This window comes from Pithys albifrons, chromosome 14 (genome assembly GCF_047495875.1).
Source record: "Pithys albifrons albifrons isolate INPA30051 chromosome 14, PitAlb_v1, whole genome shotgun sequence".
Taxonomy (NCBI): domain Eukaryota; kingdom Metazoa; phylum Chordata; class Aves; order Passeriformes; family Thamnophilidae; genus Pithys; species Pithys albifrons.
In genome coordinates this window covers 13,311,538-13,332,462 of record NC_092471.1, presented here as the reverse complement: position 1 = coordinate 13,332,462, position 20,925 = coordinate 13,311,538, and the positions used below count along the sequence as shown (strand labels likewise).

At 39.7% G+C, this 20,925-nt stretch overlaps 2 protein-coding genes across 10 annotated transcripts in view; both read left to right on the top strand.

Moving 5' to 3' along the window:
* MTM1 (myotubularin 1) overlaps positions 1–18,714 on the top strand; it is a 49,022-nt gene extending 30,308 nt beyond the window's left edge. For 3 of the 4 annotated variants that reach the window (XM_071569760.1, XM_071569759.1, XM_071569761.1), the window contains 9 exons: positions 1,860–1,943; positions 3,148–3,297; positions 5,134–5,322; positions 7,955–8,140; positions 9,184–9,390; positions 13,006–13,098; positions 14,333–14,446; positions 14,763–14,939; positions 16,663–18,714. In XM_071569760.1, coding sequence (XP_071425861.1) covers positions 1,860–1,943; positions 3,148–3,297; positions 5,134–5,322; positions 7,955–8,140; positions 9,184–9,390; positions 13,006–13,098; positions 14,333–14,446; positions 14,763–14,939; positions 16,663–16,830 — 1,368 coding nt within the window. In that variant the 3' untranslated portion in view covers positions 16,831–18,714. The remainder of the gene's footprint in view (positions 1–1,859; positions 1,944–3,147; positions 3,298–5,133; positions 5,323–7,954; positions 8,141–9,183; positions 9,391–13,005; positions 13,099–14,332; positions 14,447–14,762; positions 14,940–16,662) is intronic. The other variant, XM_071569762.1, reaches the window with a different exon arrangement.
* A 1,126-nt stretch (positions 18,715–19,840) lies between these two features.
* The window catches only part of MTMR1 (myotubularin related protein 1), a 37,422-nt gene continuing 36,337 nt past the window's right edge, over positions 19,841–20,925 (top strand). For 4 of the 6 annotated variants that reach the window (XM_071569756.1, XM_071569754.1, XM_071569755.1 and 1 more), the window contains exon 1: positions 19,851–20,207. In XM_071569756.1, coding sequence (XP_071425857.1) covers positions 20,077–20,207 — 131 coding nt within the window. In that variant the 5' untranslated portion in view covers positions 19,851–20,076. Of the gene's footprint in view, positions 20,208–20,925 lie in introns of all 6 variants that reach the window. The other 2 variants (XM_071569757.1, XM_071569758.1) reach the window with 2 other exon arrangements.

Sequence of the window (20,925 nt, the reverse complement as noted above, 5' to 3'; positions counted from 1 at the left end):
ATTCTTAGCACAGTTGCTCTTCGGGATCTATCAAATTCCTTTGGGAGGAGGGGATGATTCTTGTGTGTGGCTGTTTATTAATAGTTCAGCAAATCTAAGGCTTCAGACAGTGATATTCCTGTTTTGCTGTATTCCTAGTTTGCAATTAAAATAAACAAACAACCTTTTTCAATTTTTTTTCTTAACTTCTGAGACTTACGTGCACTTTTAATTGAATTTTTTTCTTATATGGTTGATGGGCACCTCTTTTCTTGATCTCTCTATTCGTACCATGTGATACCAGTTTTCTTAGTCAAAAGAATTTGTAATGTTTACTTGCACTGAAGACCCTTTAAAAATGGTGAAGACATTCAGAAAACAAAACCTGGGATTGCATTGTTTACTTCTGCAAACTTGCAAGTGATGGCACTTGCTCTAAAATAATGATTTAATTTAAAATTCCAGTTTCTAAAACCAGTAAGATAAAGTATCTTGTGTGAGCACTACTATCCATTTAAAATACTTGTTTATTTCAAATACTGGACGAAAAAGCTCCTCATTTTGAAGTGCCACAGTTTTGTGTTTTGATTAGAGGTGTTTAAACCGGTGTAACTTATTGGGCTGAACAGAATTGCCTGGAGCCAGTAGATGTTGCTTTGCTGAGATCTGAAGCCTCCTCGGTGTGGGGCTGCGGTGCCCGTGTGATGTTGCTGTACCTCTGTAGGTGTGATCATTCACAGCACTGTAACCCACACATTTTTTTCTTGCTTGCTGGGTTTTCTGCGTTTTCACTCTGTTCCAGTCTGAAAATTATGCAGATGGACTGCTCAGTTTAGCGTTCAATTTCTTCTTTTAATGTTTTTGAATAGCTAGGAGACTTTCAGCTCTTTTGTTACAGATGAGCTGTAATGGGCTCTAGAGTCCTTTCTGCTCTGGCTGCTGTTGCTCAGTTAGCTCAGGACAACACATTCTCTTCAGTGTTTTCTTTGTTTTTTAATTTTTTTAAACAAGGTTGTTTCATGCTCCTCTTGGTATCTGAAGAATTTGTAGGCCACCAAAATCAATTTTCTCAATTGAAGCAGGTTCTTAAAATAAACATTACTTCTGCTTTCATCATAAACTGTAAAAACAAACCAAGATAAAAAAAAAGGGTTAGTTAGGTAATACAGCCCACTTTGAATTGGTTCAAAGGAGAAGGAAGTTAAAAAGTATGAGGAACTTGTTGGAATGCTGGGCGAGGATGCTGTTGTATAAATGAGTTGTGAGAGTGAGCAACAAACGAAGAGAAAAGTAGATAGTGTAACCACGTAACAATTCCATTTTCAGTGGCAACTTTTAAATCTTCATGGAGTTTCACAGTAAATAGGATTTCTCTTAGTAAGGATCAGTTGGGGAGGGGTTGCAGAAAGGCAGCAGCTTCCTAATGGCAATGAATAGCAATTAAAACCTTTTCACATTTTGAATTCAGTTTCTAGTATTGTGTGTAGTAATTGCAGCTGTGCCTATTGGAGGAATTTTGGTGAGAAGATGGTAGTTTATTTGGTGATAATGTGAAATACAGGAAACAAAACATTCTAAAACATTTCAACCACCTGACAGGAAGAAAAAAATCCAACCGTTTAAACTTTATAATTTTTATTATTTTTGTCACTTCTTAACTATTGTCATAGTTTTGTTATTTCATTACAGATCTGCATTTTTTGTTACATCTTGCTCTTTGCTTTACAGTCTTGCCCATAACAGATTTAAATGGAGAGAGGGGCTGGCAGGGAGCAGTCAGTCCTGTCTTGTGGGGCACTGGGGTATAACTGATGATGAGCCCTCATATTTGCCCCTTTCAGTCAAAGTTTGGTGTAATAACCTTCTCTCGCATTTTACAGCCTTTTTTTGCCTTTCTAAATGAAGAAAAGTTTTCTGAAAATGGATGGATGGTGTACAACCCAATGTCTGAATACAGGAGACAAGTGAGTTGTTAAAGTTGCTGTTGCCTGGTGCTTTCACTTCTGACAACTTGCACAGAGGAATTACAGTCTGTACATTTCTCTTACCACCTTTTTTGTGGGGAGAGGGGGGAACTCAGAGGTGGAGAGGATGGAAATGCAACTTCCAAAAAAAAGTAAAGAAAATAAATAAAGCATGAAACCTTTAAAAAAAAAACCATGAATGTCTCAGGAAGGTAGTCTTTGCTGTTTGAAGGAAGTTATTGATGCCTCTTACAATGTGCCACTGCTGAGTGAGCAGGGAGTGGGGAGAGTGTGCCAGATATGTAACTACAGTGTCCTAAACTTGGATTTGATTTGGTCTCCTTCCTGAAGTGAAGGGGGGGGGGAAAGCAGCTTGTTTGCTTTACAGAAATTATTTATGTTTATCTGTTCTGCCTAGCTCTATAGGTGATTCTGGAAAAATGTCAGGGAAAGAAGATGATATATTTAATTTTAAAATGTCTTTTAGATAATTTAGTTTTTGCTTTAAATATGATACTAAAAAAATTAAATAGCAGACAATAAGAACTTCCTTAAATGATCTGTTATTCCTCTGTAGATTTTTTTAGTTCATTGTTCAAGCCTAAGACCCCCAAAAGGTAAAATATGAACACTCAAACCCCATGGTGTGTGTGTAGAGGACATATCAGTATTTCTCAGTCTCCTGGAAAAGCCTTACTGGGCAGACTGCAACTTGGAGTTGCTCATTCTCAATAAGAAAGTTACCCTGAATCTTACTGTTAAGCTGAAGGTACTATTATATTAGGCTGTAGGGAAGAAAGATTATGAGCCTTCCTCCTACAGCTGCACAGGACCAGAGCAGAGAGGGTGGAAAGGCAGAGCTTGAAGGAAGAAGAGAAGGTAATCTTCATTCCTCAATCCCAGTTCAAGAAATACATCTCCTGGTTTCAATCACAGTTTTGAAATTTACTGTAAAACTCAAGCTGGGTGCATAAGGATGTGAGATGTCTGTGCAGCTGTTTGAGGCTGTGAATCCATCTGCAATGAGCTGGTTTGTGTATTCTTGTAACCTTTTTTTTCTTCTATTGTTTTGAAACAGTACTTTAGTTAGGGTAAATTGGTAGGTTGTTGCCACCATGTGGCCACAATGTCGTGTAAAATTCAAGAGCAGAATTACTATTTGTGCAGCCAAAAATACATTGAAAAACTCTGTGTTACGTTTCAGGGGCTGCCTAATGAGCGGTGGCGAGTGACTTTTATCAACGAACATTACGGGCTGTGTGACACGTACCCATCGCTCCTGGTCGTGCCGTATAATGCCACAGATGATGATCTCAAGAAAGTTGCTGCCTTTAGGTCCCGAAGTAGAATCCCAGTGAGTATTTTGTGATGGAACTGACCTTATGGTGTGGCTGGTTTTAAATATGCATCCAAACAACATTCTGCTGAACATGACACACAGGATGCTTTTTATGGAAATGGTTACAGCAAGATAGTTTTGATTGGCTGGTGGCTTTCACTGCTTGAAACTGCTGTCGTGGCCAAGCCACACTTCCGTTTTTCCCCCACAACAATCATCCATTCCAGCTTCTTTGGTTTAACTTGACTTTTCTACTCACAACGGCCAGCAGTGTAGTTTCCCTTTTCTTAATGAAGGGTGAGCCTTCTGCATTGGTTGGTTGACTGTTGTTGGATGCCCATAAAAAGTGATTGCAGATCTTATCCTGTCAGCAAACCACATGGTATTTAAAGATAGTTCCGATGGTCAGTCCTAAAATAAGACCTCATGCATAGTCTCTGTAGTGAACTCTTGGGCTTTTTAGTCTGTGCAATTTAAGAAAAACCCATTTGACTTCATAAGTCTATTTCTATAATGAAAATTCTTTGAGGTTAGAGAATTATGTGTCAGCAGCTCTTTACAGCACTATAGAAAATAATAATTTCTATCCTAATACTTGTTTTAACTCACATTTCCATTTGTTACACTTGGAAGATGTGCTATATTCTTAACCAGTGTTGGAAAGCTGCCTTGAACCTCAGTTTAAAACAGAGGCAAAGTTCAATATGAGAAATATTTATTAGATATACTGTTTAGTAACAGACTAGGCCTATAATTATAAATTTACTTTATATACACACACACATATCTGTATAATATATAACGTGTAGAATATAAATGTATAATGTATAGAGTGTGCATGTAGTTCTTATAACCTAGCTGTGTATCATCCCTGTCATCTCAAAATTCATGACAGGGCTTTTTGAATGCCTGTACAGTGAGACTAATTTCCTTGGGAGCAGTAATTTTATTAAAATAGTGATTTTAAATAGCAGTTTTATTCTTGTCAGAAAATAGCCAGTCATCCTCATCCCAACACACACTGTCAGGTCTCGTTTCTGATCGACAGCTCAGAGTGTATTTCAGGACTGAGCACTTTCTGAGGATTGTTTGGGGTTTTTTTTTTTGAACTCTCATGTTATGCTCTGTAACCCACAACTTCCAGATTGGGTGAGAATATTCTTCCTTAATATTTTTCAACAATGAATTTGCATTTTGTGCCTGCTTCTTGGGTTTCTTGCTTATCTTTAATCTCTGGCACGGCATCCATTCTTGGGCAATTCCCTGTCTGTTCTGTGGCCAGTCCTCTCTGGCTCGGAACAACAACAAAAGCAGCATGTGCTTTGCTCCAGTGCCTCCTCTTTGTAAAGAGACTGAGTAACAAAATGTACTTTAAAGAGAAGAGAAAACATTCAAGATACTGCAGAAAGGTTTAACTTCCCTTCCTTATCCAAAAAAAGGGGACAAGTTGTTCTCTAGAATTGGATCATCTTGGTAACTGTTTCTACAATGAGTTCATTCTTCTGAATTGTTTCTTAGTTTCAGCAGATATTGCTGTGTTTGTTTCTAGTTTGCTTTTCAGAATTATTTGTGTAACCTAAGACTTATAGGAAAGTATTTAAATACACAGAACTATATAGGTAAGTATGATTTCAGTAAGCATTAAATATGTAAAAGAATGAACTCTAGTCTCATAAAATTTAATAATAATCTTCAAAAAAGTAAAAGCAATTGAGATGTGCAGGGATTGTATTTTGAAGAAATAAAAGGTAATAATTTTCATGTTACCTATTTTAAAGAATTAGCATTCAATTTTAAGTTATGATTTTTTAATAAAATGGATGTCTTTGTACGTGTGCGTGACGTGGCCAGGTTCTCTCGTGGATTCATCCAGAGACTCAAGCCGTAATCATGCGCTGCAGTCAGCCCCTGGTTGGAATGAGTGGCAAACGGAACAAAGATGATGAAAGATACCTGGATATCATCAGGGAGGCCAATGGGCAAATCTCCAAACTGACCATCTATGACGCGAGGCCCAATGTCAATGCAGTTGCTAACAAGGTAAACAGATACTTTTAATACTCCTGTTGTTGAAGGGAGTGGGGAGGAGTTTTCTGTGAGGAGGTTTTGGGGAGCAGTATAGTCTTAATGTAGATAAATGTACATAATCAAATACATAAGTGTGTAATCAAACACTGAGGCTCAAGTGTATGAAAGGACATGAGTGCCTAAAGTAAGCAGGGTTGCAGGACCATAAGGGAATTTCCAGGCCTGCTTTACTGTGTCTATTACAATCAAGCACAGATCTTAGCATGGGACTCAGATGACTTCACTCTCCACTGGTGGAACTGGGGAAAAAATTCATATATTATGGACAAACCTGATGCACAGATGTGTATGGAAGCATGAAGCACAGTTTTCAGGTTTTTAGAAAGTTCTGTGTATTTCACCCATGTGTTTTAATTTAACTCCTGATGTGTCTAAATATGAACTACACAATCAGAGCAGTGGAAGCAACAGAGTGCATTTCTGGATCTGAGGGACAGTGACCTAAACAGTGTAAGTCAGTGTTGTTCAGCACTGGAAAAAGTTCTTGTAAACAGCTGTGAAGATTAGTATAAGCTGAATCTTGGGCTGTGCTACTTGTGCATTCCTGTATTCCTTGTACCTGGGTCAGGACCACACAGTCAATAGGAGTTGCAGCAGTTCTGATGCTAAAATTGTAATCATTCCTCACCAGGACTTCATAGCACTCAAAGGGAAGAGAAAAATACAGCCATTGCTTCTTCTAGTGCAGAGCCTGGCAGCTCTGAGAATAACCCCACATCTGAGAAAGGACACAGAGCATAGAATAGAGATACTGTGCTGCTGTACAGCAGTGTAGGTGGTACTCATGGGGAAAGCGTATACCATGCTTCAGGCTGTTGTCTGCTGTGTAGTCGGTGCCTGGAATAGTATAAAGGCAAAATTCATTTATCCCAATTCATGGCATGTCTTTGCTGTCTGCGGGAAATGCTGCAATTTTGCAGCTCTCTGAGGCTGAGGGAGCAGGACGTGTTTATCTTGGTGAAAAGGAGGCTCAAGGGGACCTTACCACTCTCTACAACTACCTGAAAGGAGGATGTAGTGAGATAGGGGTTGATCTCTTCTCCAAAGGAACAAGTGATAGGGCAAGAGAAAATGGCCTCAAGTTGTGCCAGGGGGGATTTAAATTGGATAGTAGGAAAAATTTATTCACAGAAAGGTTGGAACAAGCTGTGCAGGGAAGTGGGTGAATCACTATCCCTGGAGGTATTTAAAAGATGTGGCACTTTAGGGACATGGTTATGTGGTGGCCTTAGCAGTGCTGGGTTAGTGGTTGGACTTGATGATCTTAAAGGTCTTTTCCAACATAAACAGTTCCATGATTCTCTCTACAGAAAGTCTCATCAGTGTCATTGTGTCCTAAAATATGTGTGGGTTTTCTGCTCCCTTTTGTGACCAGGCACATCCTCTGTTGTGGTGGTGGTGAAAATGTTTTGAGAGAGCAGCAGAACAGACTTTTTACTCATGTGGCTCTTTAATTTCTTAATGGTCTAAATGTATGTTTATTCTTCAGCAATAAAATTTAGTGTTAGAAAAGTTAAAGTAAACTTTAATGTTACTTACTAATTTCCTTCTCACATTCAAGAGTCTTAGATTGTCTTCAATTTTTAAATGAAAGTTAGCTGATTCTTAATGGAACTCTTAAATTTTATTTTACATGGCCAAAAGTTTTAAATTTTTTATCTATTTCACTGTGGGTTCCATTTTAGTAGTTAAATAACTAGGCAATTAAAACACAGGAATGTTGTCTGGACATTTTGTTGTTGACTTGGTGTTTTATTTGGTTTTTTTTCCTAGAAAGTTTGCACTGGTAAACCTGACATTGCTCTGTTTTTAATAAGTGGTAGAAAGAGACAAATTCTTTTGCCTAAGTTTTGCTGATTTATACAGAAACAAAGAAATGAGCAATATTATTCCCTGGAAGTGCTGATCTAGTATGTTATGAGTAATTGCTGTTTGTGTGATTTGTTGTAATTGAACCTTAATCTGTCTGGGAAGTAAGTTGATTTCTTTTGTATTCAGAATCATGAGGTTTTTTAATCTTTAGTGTGAAAGAGAAACATAAACAAAATAAAATACTGGCATTGTAATGTCACTTGGTCAAGGACAAGCTGCTTCCACCATGAGTCCCAAAAGTAATGAGGCAGGTACAACTGTCTTTATTCCCAAAGCAGTCCAGGTGCTGGCTGATGTGATGCAGACCCACTGTCCCTTACCTGGCTAGTTCAATCCTCTTCAAAGGTTTCTGGGTCCAACACTACAAAAGCCTTTCAATGCTAATCTAAAATAATTAATTTTCCCTTTTGGCATTGCTTTCTTGAGGTTTTGAAAGGAACTAGGCTGGCTGGAGCACCTTGAGTGTCTTTCTGACCATGTATTTTATGTACTTTATCCTTTTGGAAAAAGGAAAGTCCCCAAATATTCCTTTCCAGCATTTGCCCCTCCAAAGCTTATATCCAAGACTGCTGTTTTTTAAACGAGTAACTGAAATTATATATTCAACAAAAAAATAAAATATAAATAACATTGATTCCCTTCTTGCTCTGTTGAAAAGCTGCTACAACAGTGTGTATATGACTAAAGATAATTTCAAATCTCCTGTTTGTAGGCAACTGGGGGAGGATACGAAGGTGAAGATGCGTATCCCAACGCAGAACTTTTCTTCTTGGACATTCATAATATTCATGTCATGCGAGAATCTTTGAAGAAGCTGAAGGACATTGTTTATCCTAACGTGGAAGAATCACACTGGTTGTCAAGTCTGGAATCTACTCATTGGTTAGAACACATAAAGGTAACTTTTCGTTGATTGTTTGAAAAATGTTTGTCCACATCTGTTGTATCAGACTTGCTTCCTTTGCTAAGCTTTGAGATAGTTCTGGTGTGAAGCTCAGTGAACTACTTGGACTAAAAAACTCAGCATCACTGAGCGTTGGCTTTTATGCCAACTAATCTGAGTACGTTATGAGATCATTACTAAGCAACGGTTGGTGAAATTCAACGTTTATTGTCTGCCTCAAATTAAAAGTCTTTAATAGAGGAATGAATTCTTAATCTGATTTCCTTTACGTGTGAAAACTGATTTATTTTGGTGTCTAGCGGGACAGAGCTACAGAGAACTGTCATTGTGAATGATTAGTAAATACTCTAATTGTCAGTATGTAGTGACTTTATTTTGTGAATTATGGTTTTATAAATAAGTCTTGTAAATTTAGTTGTAAATTTTGTAACTTACATCTTGTGGCACAAACAACAAAATACTTAAACTGGTAGTTCACCGGTGTCCTTACCAGTTGACCTCTGAACCTCTTGCCTAAAGTACAGCTCTGCAAAAGTATTTAGAGTATTATGTAATGGATCCTACTTAATAAAATTTTCATTTTAATTTAATATTTAGAAAATAAGCATATTGGAAGGATACAAGTTCCTTTTTCCAACGACAGAGATGATTCAGTAGTTTAGTTTAAAGAAAGGAACCAAATGAAATAATAAGAATTTTTAGAATATCCTACGGTAAATCCTCTCTTTCTTTAAAAAAGAAGCTTATGTTCTTTAGTTTATCAAGGTTACTGTTTTCTGCCCTGATTTTTAAGAATTTGCAGTGAGATGAATTTGATCTTACTAAGGGATTAGGGAACCAATCTGTTTCTCTATTTTTATACAAGAAATTTTCTTCATCTCCTAGAAAATTCTCTTCCAATTAACTACACCATGCTTTGTAGGTCTTTTAGTGGAAACAGTATTAATTAGACACCTTGTAGATACAAATAAATCAATGCAGCATTCTTGTTTCAGCAGAAATAACACGTGTGTGTGGTGTATGTTCCTTCCTGCCAGCTGGTCCTGACCGGGGCCATTCAGGTGGCGGACAAGGTGTCGTCGGGCCGGAGCTCGGTGCTGGTTCACTGCAGCGACGGCTGGGACCGCACGGCACAGCTCACCTCGCTGGCCATGCTGATGCTGGACAGCTACTACAGAACCATCGAAGGCTTCCAAGTTCTGGTGCAGAAAGAATGGATAAGCTTTGGACACAAGTTTGCATCGGTAAGAATTACAAGATCATCGCAAGGACCGCGCGGTGTTAAATTTCTAAAAAGCTTTCAGTGTTAAGCTACATGTTTTGTGTGAAGGTTTGATAACAAGGCAGTCAGCAATAGGACAAGGGGACACGGGCTCAAGCTCTGACAGGGGAAATTTAACTTGGAGATCAGAAAAAAATTCTTTCCAGAGAAAGTAATCAAGCATTGGAATGGGCTGCCCAGAGAGGGGGTGGATTCCCCATCCCTGGAGGTTTTTAAACTGAGATTGGCCGTGGCACTGAGTGCCATGATCTGGTAAAGGCACTGGAGTTGGACCAAGGGTTGGACTTGATAATCTCGGAGGTCTTTTCCAACCCAATCAATTCTATGATTCTGTGATTCTAATTCATTTCATTATTTTGGAATTTGGATTAAAAGCATTTCCAGGTAAACTGAGCAGAGCTTTTGGTTTTGGGCTAGTTTGGTAAGTATTTTTCTTGCTATTGTTTCTCTGAGAACTCATATTTTGTCCTTTACAGTCTTTTAAAACCCCAGGATTGCTGGGCTTAACTGTGGTTATTGAGCAAAGAAAATAAGAAGGTAGAAAAATTACAGCCTTTGAAACTTTTCTGCTGAAGATCAAATATAGTTGGGACATGAGGTTCTCAGTCACTCTCCCTTTGGACTGTTTTGAATGTCACAAGAAGCAGATGAAGGAGTCTGACCAGTGTATTTTAAGTGATGTTTTAAATGCTTCTTCCCAAAATGTTCTAAATTTGTCATAATAGCTCTGAGGAGGCTGTCACTGGTAATGCTGGCTCCTCATTCTGTTCAGTTGACTTCTGAATGCTTAGAAGGTTAAGTAGCAATCAGCCATAGCAAGTTTATACTGTTTGTGTTAGAAAACTTTGAAAAGTTTTAGTGGAACTTCTACTAAATTTGACAGCTATTTAACCAGGAAATCTCCATGAGGAAGCTGGAGAAGCAGAATAGGTTGCCAGGGATAATGTGCTGTTACCGTAAACATTACAACAATCTTACTTGTTGATGCTGAACCTTGTAATTCTCAATAAGAAGTTTCCACACCTTGAGTGGAAGTCATTTGCATGGATATTTTGTCCCTAATGGAATATTCAAAATATACTAATTAAAATGGCTAAAATTGGGAAAAAGTCAAGCAATGGAAAAATATACCTATGTGTGTTTTACCTGCCCATTTTACATTTGCAGGAGTGTCTCAGTCATTTGGAAATTCACATATAGCTACTCGGCATGAATCCCTTCATGTATGTGTGCTTGTAGGCTGTGGCAGGTTTTGATCTGACATTCTGAGGGTGCTTTGAGGCTTATAAGATTGGCATTTTGGCTCTTGGGAGTGATATCTGATGCAGCCCATTTTTTTGTGTACTTACTTTTGATATCCTAGTAGGGATATATTTTATAAACCTTTAAATATTCTGTCTTGGTACAGCCACAGGAAAATGTGAAGCCACTGGCTTGCCTTTTTATTCTCACATTTTATTTTATATTTTTTTAAAAAGTCAAGATGCAGATAAAATTAGATCGTATAACTAGGAGACTTGTAACCTAATGGATGTGTTATGATTTCATACAGCTTTAAAAGAGGGATGTGTGTCCTTCACCATTATGAATAAATTCAAATAACCTGATTCTTTTTGTTAAACTGTTCATTTTAGTTTGGTAATCAAAGGATTTTGTTCTCTTTCAACAGATGTTTTCTCCTAATAGTGAAGTAGGACTTCACATCCCTTCCAGATTATTTGCTCAGCCACTGGTTCATGTTTGACAATGTAGCAGCAATAAGAATGATTTAAGTACCTGCTTTTGCTTAAACTGCTACTTTATTTTCCCAACTCACTCACTCAAGTAGCAATCTTTGGAGGCCACTCTTCTTTAGCCATCTGCTGTAATCTGAGAGTCCTGTAAATTTTGATTTGATGGGTTGTTTAGCTTATAGTGAAGGTGGGTCTTTCCTGGAGTGTTCTGTAAAAGTGTCATCATCCTTGGAGGGATTTAAAAGATGTGTAACATGGTGCTTGGGGACGTGGGTTTGTGGTGGACCTGGCAGTGCTGGGTTAATGGTTGGACTTGATGATCTTAAAGGTATTTTCCAACATGAATGACTCTATGACAAAAAACTGATGAAGCAGAAAATATTTGGTCGTACATACCTTGTTGTAGTTTGGTAATTATTTGATAGAACTGTGAATTTGAATAGTGAGGACTAGACAGTGCAGTTGGAGCATTTCCTGAACATCATCTCTGAAATACTGTTATTACATTTTCCCATGAGGGGTTGAAGAGGCAAGTGTTACTTATATTGTCTAGGTTAGAGTAAGCTTTACATTTTCATGGAACCAGGATTGGGTTATTTAATATCAAAAAACCAAACAGTAGATTACTTACTTTCTCTCCACATTTTCTGTCTAATGATGTGTGCGATGTTTCCTTGTTGAAAAGGAATTCGCTACCTCAACTTTTCTGTGTGTGGTGAAGTTAGTGCACTATGCAGATAAGATTGCTTGTTATGTGGAATTTCATTCTAATATGACAGATAGAAGACATAGTTATAGATGAGAAATACTCAGACATGCTAAAACTGCTAACAGTAGTGGTGGAAGTAGACAGACTTTCACTCTTTACTGAACACACATGACTGTTAACAGATAGCAAGTATTTTGAACCATGAAAGCTGAAGAGCAAGGAGCCCTATTTGTTTGTCTTCTTTATAGTGCTTTTCTAGTAATTTGCTACTGCTGACTGAGTTCAGCTGCAATCTCTCATCTCCCTCTATTTCCTGCCATTCCACTCTATTATTTTAAACTATCTTGCGAGCCATTGTACAGGGTAGTGTACTGGTTTTATGATTTTTTCATGTCCTTAAGACATTAAGCTTGAAATCTTACAGGCAGATAGACAACATCATAGTTCAGCATACATGGCTCTTCTTTTGTCTCCTCCAGGCAAGTACATTCAAACAGAATTACGGAGTTAATAGAATCTCTTTTCCCTGAATCTTACCTGTTCTCAGCTATCAAATGCTAAAAGGAAGTAAACAGCTCTTACCCAATCTTCTTTCTGTCTGTGGGGCAAATTCCTTTGCATCGTACTTTTGGGTAGTCAGAATAAGTGGCTCACCCAAACTTTAAAATTCTGTGTTAATTTTGTGTCAAGAATGTTTCTTTGAGCTCGCTCGTGTTTGCTGCATTAAGGTTCAAGTGTGCAGGTGAGAGGAGATTCTGTCTGGGTAGTTTGATCTGGGTTCTCCACAGGCTTAAAATAGAAAAGAAGACCAAGTATGTAACTTGCCTTTTGACAGACTTACTATGTAAATATAATTCACAATATGTTTTGATTATTTGCTAAGTAGTTCTGCTTGTCCAATAACTAGCAGGTTTTTGTAACAGGACCAATTATCACTTTGGAATTTTTCTCAGACATCCTTGGAACAGCTTTGCAGTATTTATCTATATCTGAATCTCTTCTCCTTGGTGCAGTAACTAATTTTTACATTGCAGGACCAGGTTGCTCTGTTGTTCTAGTACAAAATAAGAAATAATGTCTGTTGCCATAAAACAGCCTGTTTTGGTTAACAGGAGGCTGTATTGCTTCATTTCAGAGAATAGGCCACGGTGATAAAAATTATGCTGATGCAGACAGATCACCCATCTTTCTCCAGTTTATTGACTGTGTGTGGCAGATGTCTAAACAGGTATGTTGTGCTGTTCTTCAGAAGGTAACAGTGTGAGGAGATTACTGAATCAAATCCCTAGATCTTTGTTTTTAAAAAGTATTTGAAGAGGATTAGTGTACCCCTCTGCTTTGACCTGTAGTCAAAAGTGTATTTACTTTCAAACTGCCATCTCTCTACCCTACTTCTGAAAGTGATATACAAGCTGTAGTTACATTGCTTGACCTGGCATTGGCTGTGCAAGCACAGCAGGTGTGTCATGGACACTTCTTGAAAACATACTAAGGGATGCTTCATAGCCAACAGAAAGCTCTTACAGGAATTGCATCCATCTGGCTTAGCGTGGTCTGGTTTGTTTCACCATTTTGTGAAGCTCTCCCTTGAACTGCAGGGACACGTTGTTTTGTCAAAGCTTGAAAAGGAAGCTTGGGAGCTTCTGAGTGCTGTGATTTAAACACTGTGTGTTCAATAAATAATGACACAAAGCAGTGAACTCAGTCTGCTTAGGGCCAAAGATTAGGATGTAAACCTTTGTTTTCCTGTGTGGTGCTGCACTATAAGAATGCACTGCAGATATAAAATATAACAGTGTGTCTGTAAAGTAAACAATTATTCCACAGAGAGAAAGGACTTAACAAGCCTTTGAGGTTTATGGTGAAAGGCATTTATTACACACTGCACGTGGTTTATATAGGGTTAAGGCTACGTTCTATTGGCGAAATTGAATCTCACACCATCAAACTACAAATCCCAATTGGTTATAATCCATATCTCACAAGTCCAGTGTTTTGGTGAAACCATCCTGACTGTTTTCAGTTACATCTCCTGTGTCCTGTGAGAAAGTACTGTGTGAGCTCCTGGGGAGTGACTTCCTCCCCACCACTCAGCAGCAGCTCTGGCCTTGTTTATTCTTCACTGGTAGCTGCTTCAGTTCTCACAGGGTCCATATAGATCTGAATTGCTCACCTTTCATTTTTCTGTACCTACATATCTGCAACCATTCTGTATTTTATTCTTTTTACAAAAGAAAGGCAGATACAGCACCCTAAGAAGTTTTTTTCAGTCGCTAATTTGAGTAAGTTGAACACCTTGTGTCATCTGAACACTTGGTATGCTCTAAAGTACATGAAAGTATTACCTTAAAAATTATTTTTTGATGTATCCAGGCTTCTAAACTTTAGCCTTTTAATGAGGGCATGTGCATATCTTCCTGCTTTTTGCATGTAAAGAATCAATTTGTCTTTTCTGGTTTTAGTTTCCTACAGCCTTTGAGTTCAATGAGCAGTTCCTGATTACAATCCTGGACCACTTGTACAGCTGCCGGTTTGGTACTTTCTTGTATAACAGCGAATCTGTCAGAGAAAAAGAGGTTAGTCAAACCACTGGTTGTTTGTGTTGCTGTCTTGACTCTAGGTGATTACAAAAAGTTTTGGTTGTATTGCATTTAGTTACAGTCCTTGCAGACAGGGATTTTTGAACTGGCTTTATTTATCTTACACAATAGTTGCATGCAGTAAGTGAAATACTTGTCAAGCATGGGGTTTGGAATCTTTCTAATACAGTAACTTAGTGTGTTTCCTAAGTAAACCAGAAGTGTATTACTTTTAGAATGTAACCATGGCTTCTGTGATGGGTTTCCTGATTTTTTGCAAATATTTACTGTTCTTATTTCAATTTCATTTTAGAAAGTGACTGAGAAAACGTTATCGTTATGGTCTTTGATAAACAGTGAAAAATCTAAATACACCAATCCTTTTTATAGTAAAGAGCTAAATCGAGCACTCTATCCAGTAGCCAGTATGCGTCACTTGGAGCTCTGGGTCAATTACTACATCAGGTGGAACCCAAGAATTCGGCAACAAGTAAGTAAATTCTCTATAATGTACAAAAAATGCTTTTAGACTTCGGACATATGAAGGATTTTGTGTTGTAACTGACTCGTAACATAGTACCTGCAATGTGTTCAGGTTCTTAATATTATATTGTAAAGATGAAGAAAAAAGGTGAAAGGAATTATTCAGCTCCCTTTCTTTACCTCAGCTCTTCTCAGAACACTGAGCATATTTCACTGTTTAGTAGCAAGTCATCCTCGAATTCTTTCTAGCCCTTTTTCTTGGAGACAGGGCTGGGGGAACACTTTTTTTAAGGGCATTTGATGCTACGAAATGCTGAATGACAATGCCCAGAAATAGGGCTTGCTGATCCCTGAGGAGTGAGGGCATTAGCATCACAAACACGCTCAGTTGCACTTGCTTGGTCTTTTTTCTTTTTCTGAGAGAGGGTATGAAGTTCTTTAGAAATTGATCTATTCAGTACTTTCTCTTTCAAAACTATCTGTATTAATGGCTTCTATTGATGGTAAGATTTAAATTTTTTATGTAACTTTGATGACCCAACTTTGTTTACACTGTAGATGAAAACCATTATTTAAAATTTTAACAAGTGGATCAGATAGGAAACCCAGAAAAGCTTTTATCAATTTATACATAGTTCAGTTCTATGTTTTTAATGTTTAGTGTACGGACACTCAATGTTTATTACAGACTTGCTAGAAATCTCAGCAATGTGGCACATAAAGATAGTGTAGAGACAACATATTTGTCCTTCTTAACCAGTTGTGGAGGTTTGAGTAGCAAAAAGTAGAGGAGCAGTTTCTTTGACAGGAGCAGTTTTCACAGTCCAGCCTCTGGGATGAGTCAGGAGTTTTGAAGGAATGCAATTCCTTTTCTACAGCCAATCTCCTGCATTATTTACAGCACTTGAGAGGCTGCAGGAAAGCCAGGCAGTTTGCTGTGGCTTTTTACAAGTATGTTGCCTATTTTAATTTGAACTTCTCTTTTTAAAGCTTTTGTTGCTTGCTGTGAACAATGAGGGTGTTTTGCAAAAGTTGAATCCAACAATTTATTTTAGAAAGTGAACGATTGTAAGACATGCAAATTAGATGTAGATTTGCTTAAAAATGCACTTTGCCATTATTCAGGAGAGCTTTTTGACAGGAGTTTCTTAATAGAAATGCAAACCCATGTGACAATATTCCATGCTGCTACTACTGGTCCCTAATTTTCACCATTTTTATATATAAAATGCAACTTTTTTTCTTCTGCTCATGAAATTCTGCTTCATCTTCATTTAAGCACCTGAATTGTGAACATGTGGCCTGAACCATTTTTTTGGATTTCATCTTAATCTGATCACTGTAGCTAAAATAATCTGGCTAAACACTGTTTTCTAGGGAAGATGCTGAGACTTCTGGCCTCTGGAATCTAAAACCTTTTAATAAGCCAAGAATAAAAGCTTTGGACAAGGTATATGAATAGCTACCTTGCACACAATATTAGATAACAAGAAAATAAAATCCATATGCTCCAGGAAGTTGTGGCTTGTTTTGCTGAGTTAGCACAAAATGTTTTGTGCAAAGATTTTCTTTGGGAGACACAACTGGAAGGCAGTGGGCTCTGGAGTTACAGAAATGAGTCTTTCTGTTCAGCTGCAACTTGCTACATGTGCCAAGAAGCCAGGAATGCTCCAGCAGCCTGTAGAAGTAGTTAGACTGAAGTGGTAAGACTAACATGGATCTCTTTCTAGCAGCCAAACCCCGTGGAGCAGCGTTACATGGAGCTCCTTGCGTTACGTGATGATTATATACGGAGACTTGAAGAGCTACAGATCACAAATAATGCAAAGATACCCAATTCATCAGCCTCATCAACATCTCCCTCACAAATGATGCCCCAAGTACAAACACATTTTTGAAGAAAATGTTGGCTTCTTTCTATACTGTAATAGCAAGTGGTGCTTCACATAGATCCATAGCATGAGGAGGAGTATTCTAATGCCTTAAGTTAGACTGTCATAACCAATTATTTTAGACTGTCTTCACTTGAGGAGGACTTCAAAGCAAACGGAACTGACTCTTCGATTATGTGCCTTTCAGAACCTGTGGACTGGGAACATTATTAATCAACTTAGAGTTATGGAGGGCTTTTCCAGAGTTATTTTGGAAAGTCTGGTACAATTGAAATTAAATTGATTTATTGTTTTCATCCTTTAATTTATTACATTGTAGGTCATGTTCTTGTAAGGAAATTCATGCTCAGTCTTACATGTCATGAACAAACACGTTAATGGCAATAGGAATATGCACACTGTGTAAAATTAGGTTTGTGTGTATTCCTGTTAGGAAAACATTTGTGGAGTTCAGGAGGTAAAAATAATTTCTATTGTAAGTTTTCAGAGAGAAGGGCTGAAACGGTCTGGTTACCTGAGAATTCCAAATTTTCCTTTTTTGCAATGAATAGAAATATGGAAGACATGACACTGCTATACTCTAATTAAAAAGTTCAAATAGCTCAGTAGATACCAAAAGAAAATAAAAACTTTTAATTGTAAATCAATTTTATTTAAAAAAAATGGAAATGTCAGTTATACTGGATTCTGAGAAGTCCTGTTTTGGCTAAGTGTTCAGCTCTAAAGTATATTACAGATTATCACTATGGGCAATATTGGTTCTTTGGATAAATGCAGAATAAAATGTTTCTAAAGAAGGTTTGTATAATTGTAACAAAAAACCCCACAGAGACATTACTTAAACATCCAGCAATAGCCATAGTATTAAAGCTTCTGTTTGTCTTGTTAAAGTAAATGTGCCTGTTTAAAGGAGCTTTTATACCAAAGTAGGCAAAATCTCTCGGTTATAAATAATTTTGAAAACTTGTACATTTATAGTTTACTTTTTAATTTAACTTCTGTTCAGCAAATTTATTCTTAAGTATTTTAAGGGGCTTTGGTATCCAAGATCTGCATATAATGAATGAACTTACATTGGACCTTCCTGTGAGTTCTAGTTTTAAGCCCTTCTTTCAGAGGCTTTTTGTAAACCTTTCATTTGTTCCTTTCAGGTATTTTTAAATAGCTGCAAGCATTTCATGACAGCACAAACTTTGCTCTTGATATCTAATGAAAATTGTGCATATTCTCATAATTTTAAGAATATTCAGGCAATCCAGAAAATACTGCAATTCAGAATCTGTAGAGGACTCTAATATTGTTATTTTAAAGTAGATATTTTGATGCTCGAGGCTTCTGTCATTGTAAATTATTGTACATGTGGTGAGTTTTGATCTGGAAGATATAATAGGATTATATATAAATTAAGTTTTGTGTAAGTATATATAATATAGTTTATTAGAAATTCTGCAAGTTTATAAGTGTAAATATTTTGCATATGAAAACTAAATTTAAAGCTATAGTTCCATAAAATAAGTCAAAGTTTAGAGGACATGGAATATTTTTAAAACAGTATTTTTTCAAAGGAATAAAAGTATACCGCCTCTTGATTTAATTCAGTATATGCACTGACTTGCACTATGTTTTTCAGGGAAGTTCAGATCATACAACATGTGTGTTCTTAATACACAGGACTATATGACTTATTTTGTCCTCTAAATTTCATTCTCCCATCTGTGTTCTCCAGTATCTTGACTTGTTAAGGTAAAAAAATGCATTATGTCAGATAAATGAAGAAAGATACTCAATTGTTCATTATGTACTTTACATTTTGAAAGCTATGCATACTCTGGTATATTTGCCTTCTACTTACTTGTGGTTTATTAAAAAAATGATATTTTTATTAGAATATTTAAAGCTTCTGTATTTGAGGTGAACATTGGTGACATCTCTGAGTGGTGTGATGAAGTTCAGAAAATCTAAGTTTTTACTGTTTAAACACTACATGATAACCTTTTGGATTTGGGAAAGTATAATATAATCGAAAGGATCTTTTTGCACTTCATTACATATATACCATTTTTCATATTACTGTTCAGCCGAATTTATCTTTGAAGCTCTCTAACAAGGCTCTGTGTGGGCTTGGATTTTTTTCAAGCCAGCAGATAAGATACTTGTGTTAATCCTGTTTTTACATGTTAGACCAACATAGGGGTGGTTTTAATCCAATGCTTTCTGGAATATACTGCTTGTGAATGTAGCCATACAAACTGGTCAATGTTAACAGAACAGCATCTCTCTCCTTGCCCCAAAACTGGGTGATCTGGGCTGTGGTTCTGCAGCTCGTGCCCCTGTGCCCACTGCAGGGGCCGCTCCCTGCCACGAGCACACCTGGGGAAGCTGCTGAGGTGGTGAAGGAGAAAGTTCCAGGTGCCGAGTGCCTTTTCCAGAAGGGATAAAAAAGCAGAGCTGGGACGTCAAGATCACCAGCAATGAATGCGCAATATCCCATGAGAAATGCCTGTCTTGGAATGCTAGTTTTTAGCGGTTTTTGTATTCTTATTTCGTGGACCTGAGGAAATAACCTAGTTTTTGTGTTGGGCTTCAGTTACTTATTTAGAGAGGTTATTTGTCGAATGCCTTGTTTATTTACTTATGCCTTACCCCCCAACATCGCTGTTATGGCTGTACCCAAGACATGACTTGTGTGCTACCTCCTCCTGACGCGTTGTTAACCTTTGCCTTGAGTTCAGGTGTTGTCTCGCAGCAAGCGTTCTGTCCTGCATGAGAAAACGTGTGTTACAACAGCGCAGGATCTGCTCAGTACTGCTGCTTCCCCAGGATCCCTGTTTTCGCTCTCCTTGGATCCCGCGGGGCTGCTCCAGAGCCGGGCCCTGTGTGTGGGGCGGAGAATGAGTGAACATTCTCCGTCCGCCGTGTACGTGCGGGGCGGGGAAAATAAAGATGCCAGTGTTGAACGCTCTGCCTCCACCAGCGCTTTTCCTGGCGCGCCGTGTGCCGGTGGCTCCGTGGGGGGCCGGAGGGGCGGCGGGCGGGGGTACATCCATCCCTTCCATCCATCCATCCCCCTCCATCCATCCATCCACCCCATCCCCTCCCGGCCCTGCCCTCCCTCCGCCCGCCCTCGGCGCGGAGGCCTCTGGGACAGGAAAGCGCGGCCGCCCAGGTGACAGCGCCGGGCGCCGCCGGGGCCCCATCGGGCCGGGCTGAGGCGGCGGGGCCGGGCCGGGACCCGCCCGCCATCCCGGGGCCATGGAGCGGGCGGCGGCGGCGGCGGCGGCCGGGCCGGCGCTGGAGGGCGGCGGGAGCCGGCGGGCCGTGCGGGCGGGGGGCGCCGCCGCGGGCGCGGGGTCGCGGCAGCCCAGCACGGAGACCCTGGAGAGGTGAGCGGGCCGGGGCGGCGGGGAGGGCGCTGCGGGGCCGGGCGGGGGGCGGCGGGGGCCCCTCGGGCCGAGCCTCGGCCGAGCGCGGCCCCGGGGCGGCCTCCCCGGGCGACGCCGGCCCGCGGAGCTACAATCTGGGGGCGGCTGCGGCGAATGGCCCGCGGCGGGGCCGAGGCTGCTGCCGGAGTTTCCTGCCGCGTCCCGGCGGTGCCGCCCCCGGCGCTCGGCCTGGGCCGGGGGCGGCCGTGCGGGCCGGGCCGGGACCGTCCGCGGGTCTGAGCCTGTGTCCGGCGGGGTCTGTGCTGCGTGTGTTCCACCTGCAGAGGCGCGACTGTCCCGGACACCGCCGAGTGTGCCCGCGGTGTTATCACTCTGTCGGTGCGCTGTGTCCACAGTGTGCTGTCCGCGTGTCCGTAGCTGTGTGCGGTGTGTCCCCCCTGTCCGTGTGTCCGTAGCTGTGTGCGGTGTGTCCCCCCTGTCCGTGTGTCCGTAGCTGTGTGCGGTGTGTCCCCGGTGCCCGCGGGATCTCACCGGGACGGTGCCAGGAGCTGGGCGCGCCAGGTAGGACGCATCTCCTCCGGCAGCTGCTGGCAGTCATTCCGTCATTTAGGAGTTCCCAGCTGAAGGCAGACTTAAAAACTGAGCCTAAAAATCCTTAAACAAGGAGTAGAAACTAACGGAAATCTCACCCCGATGAAAAATAAATTAAAAAAAACTG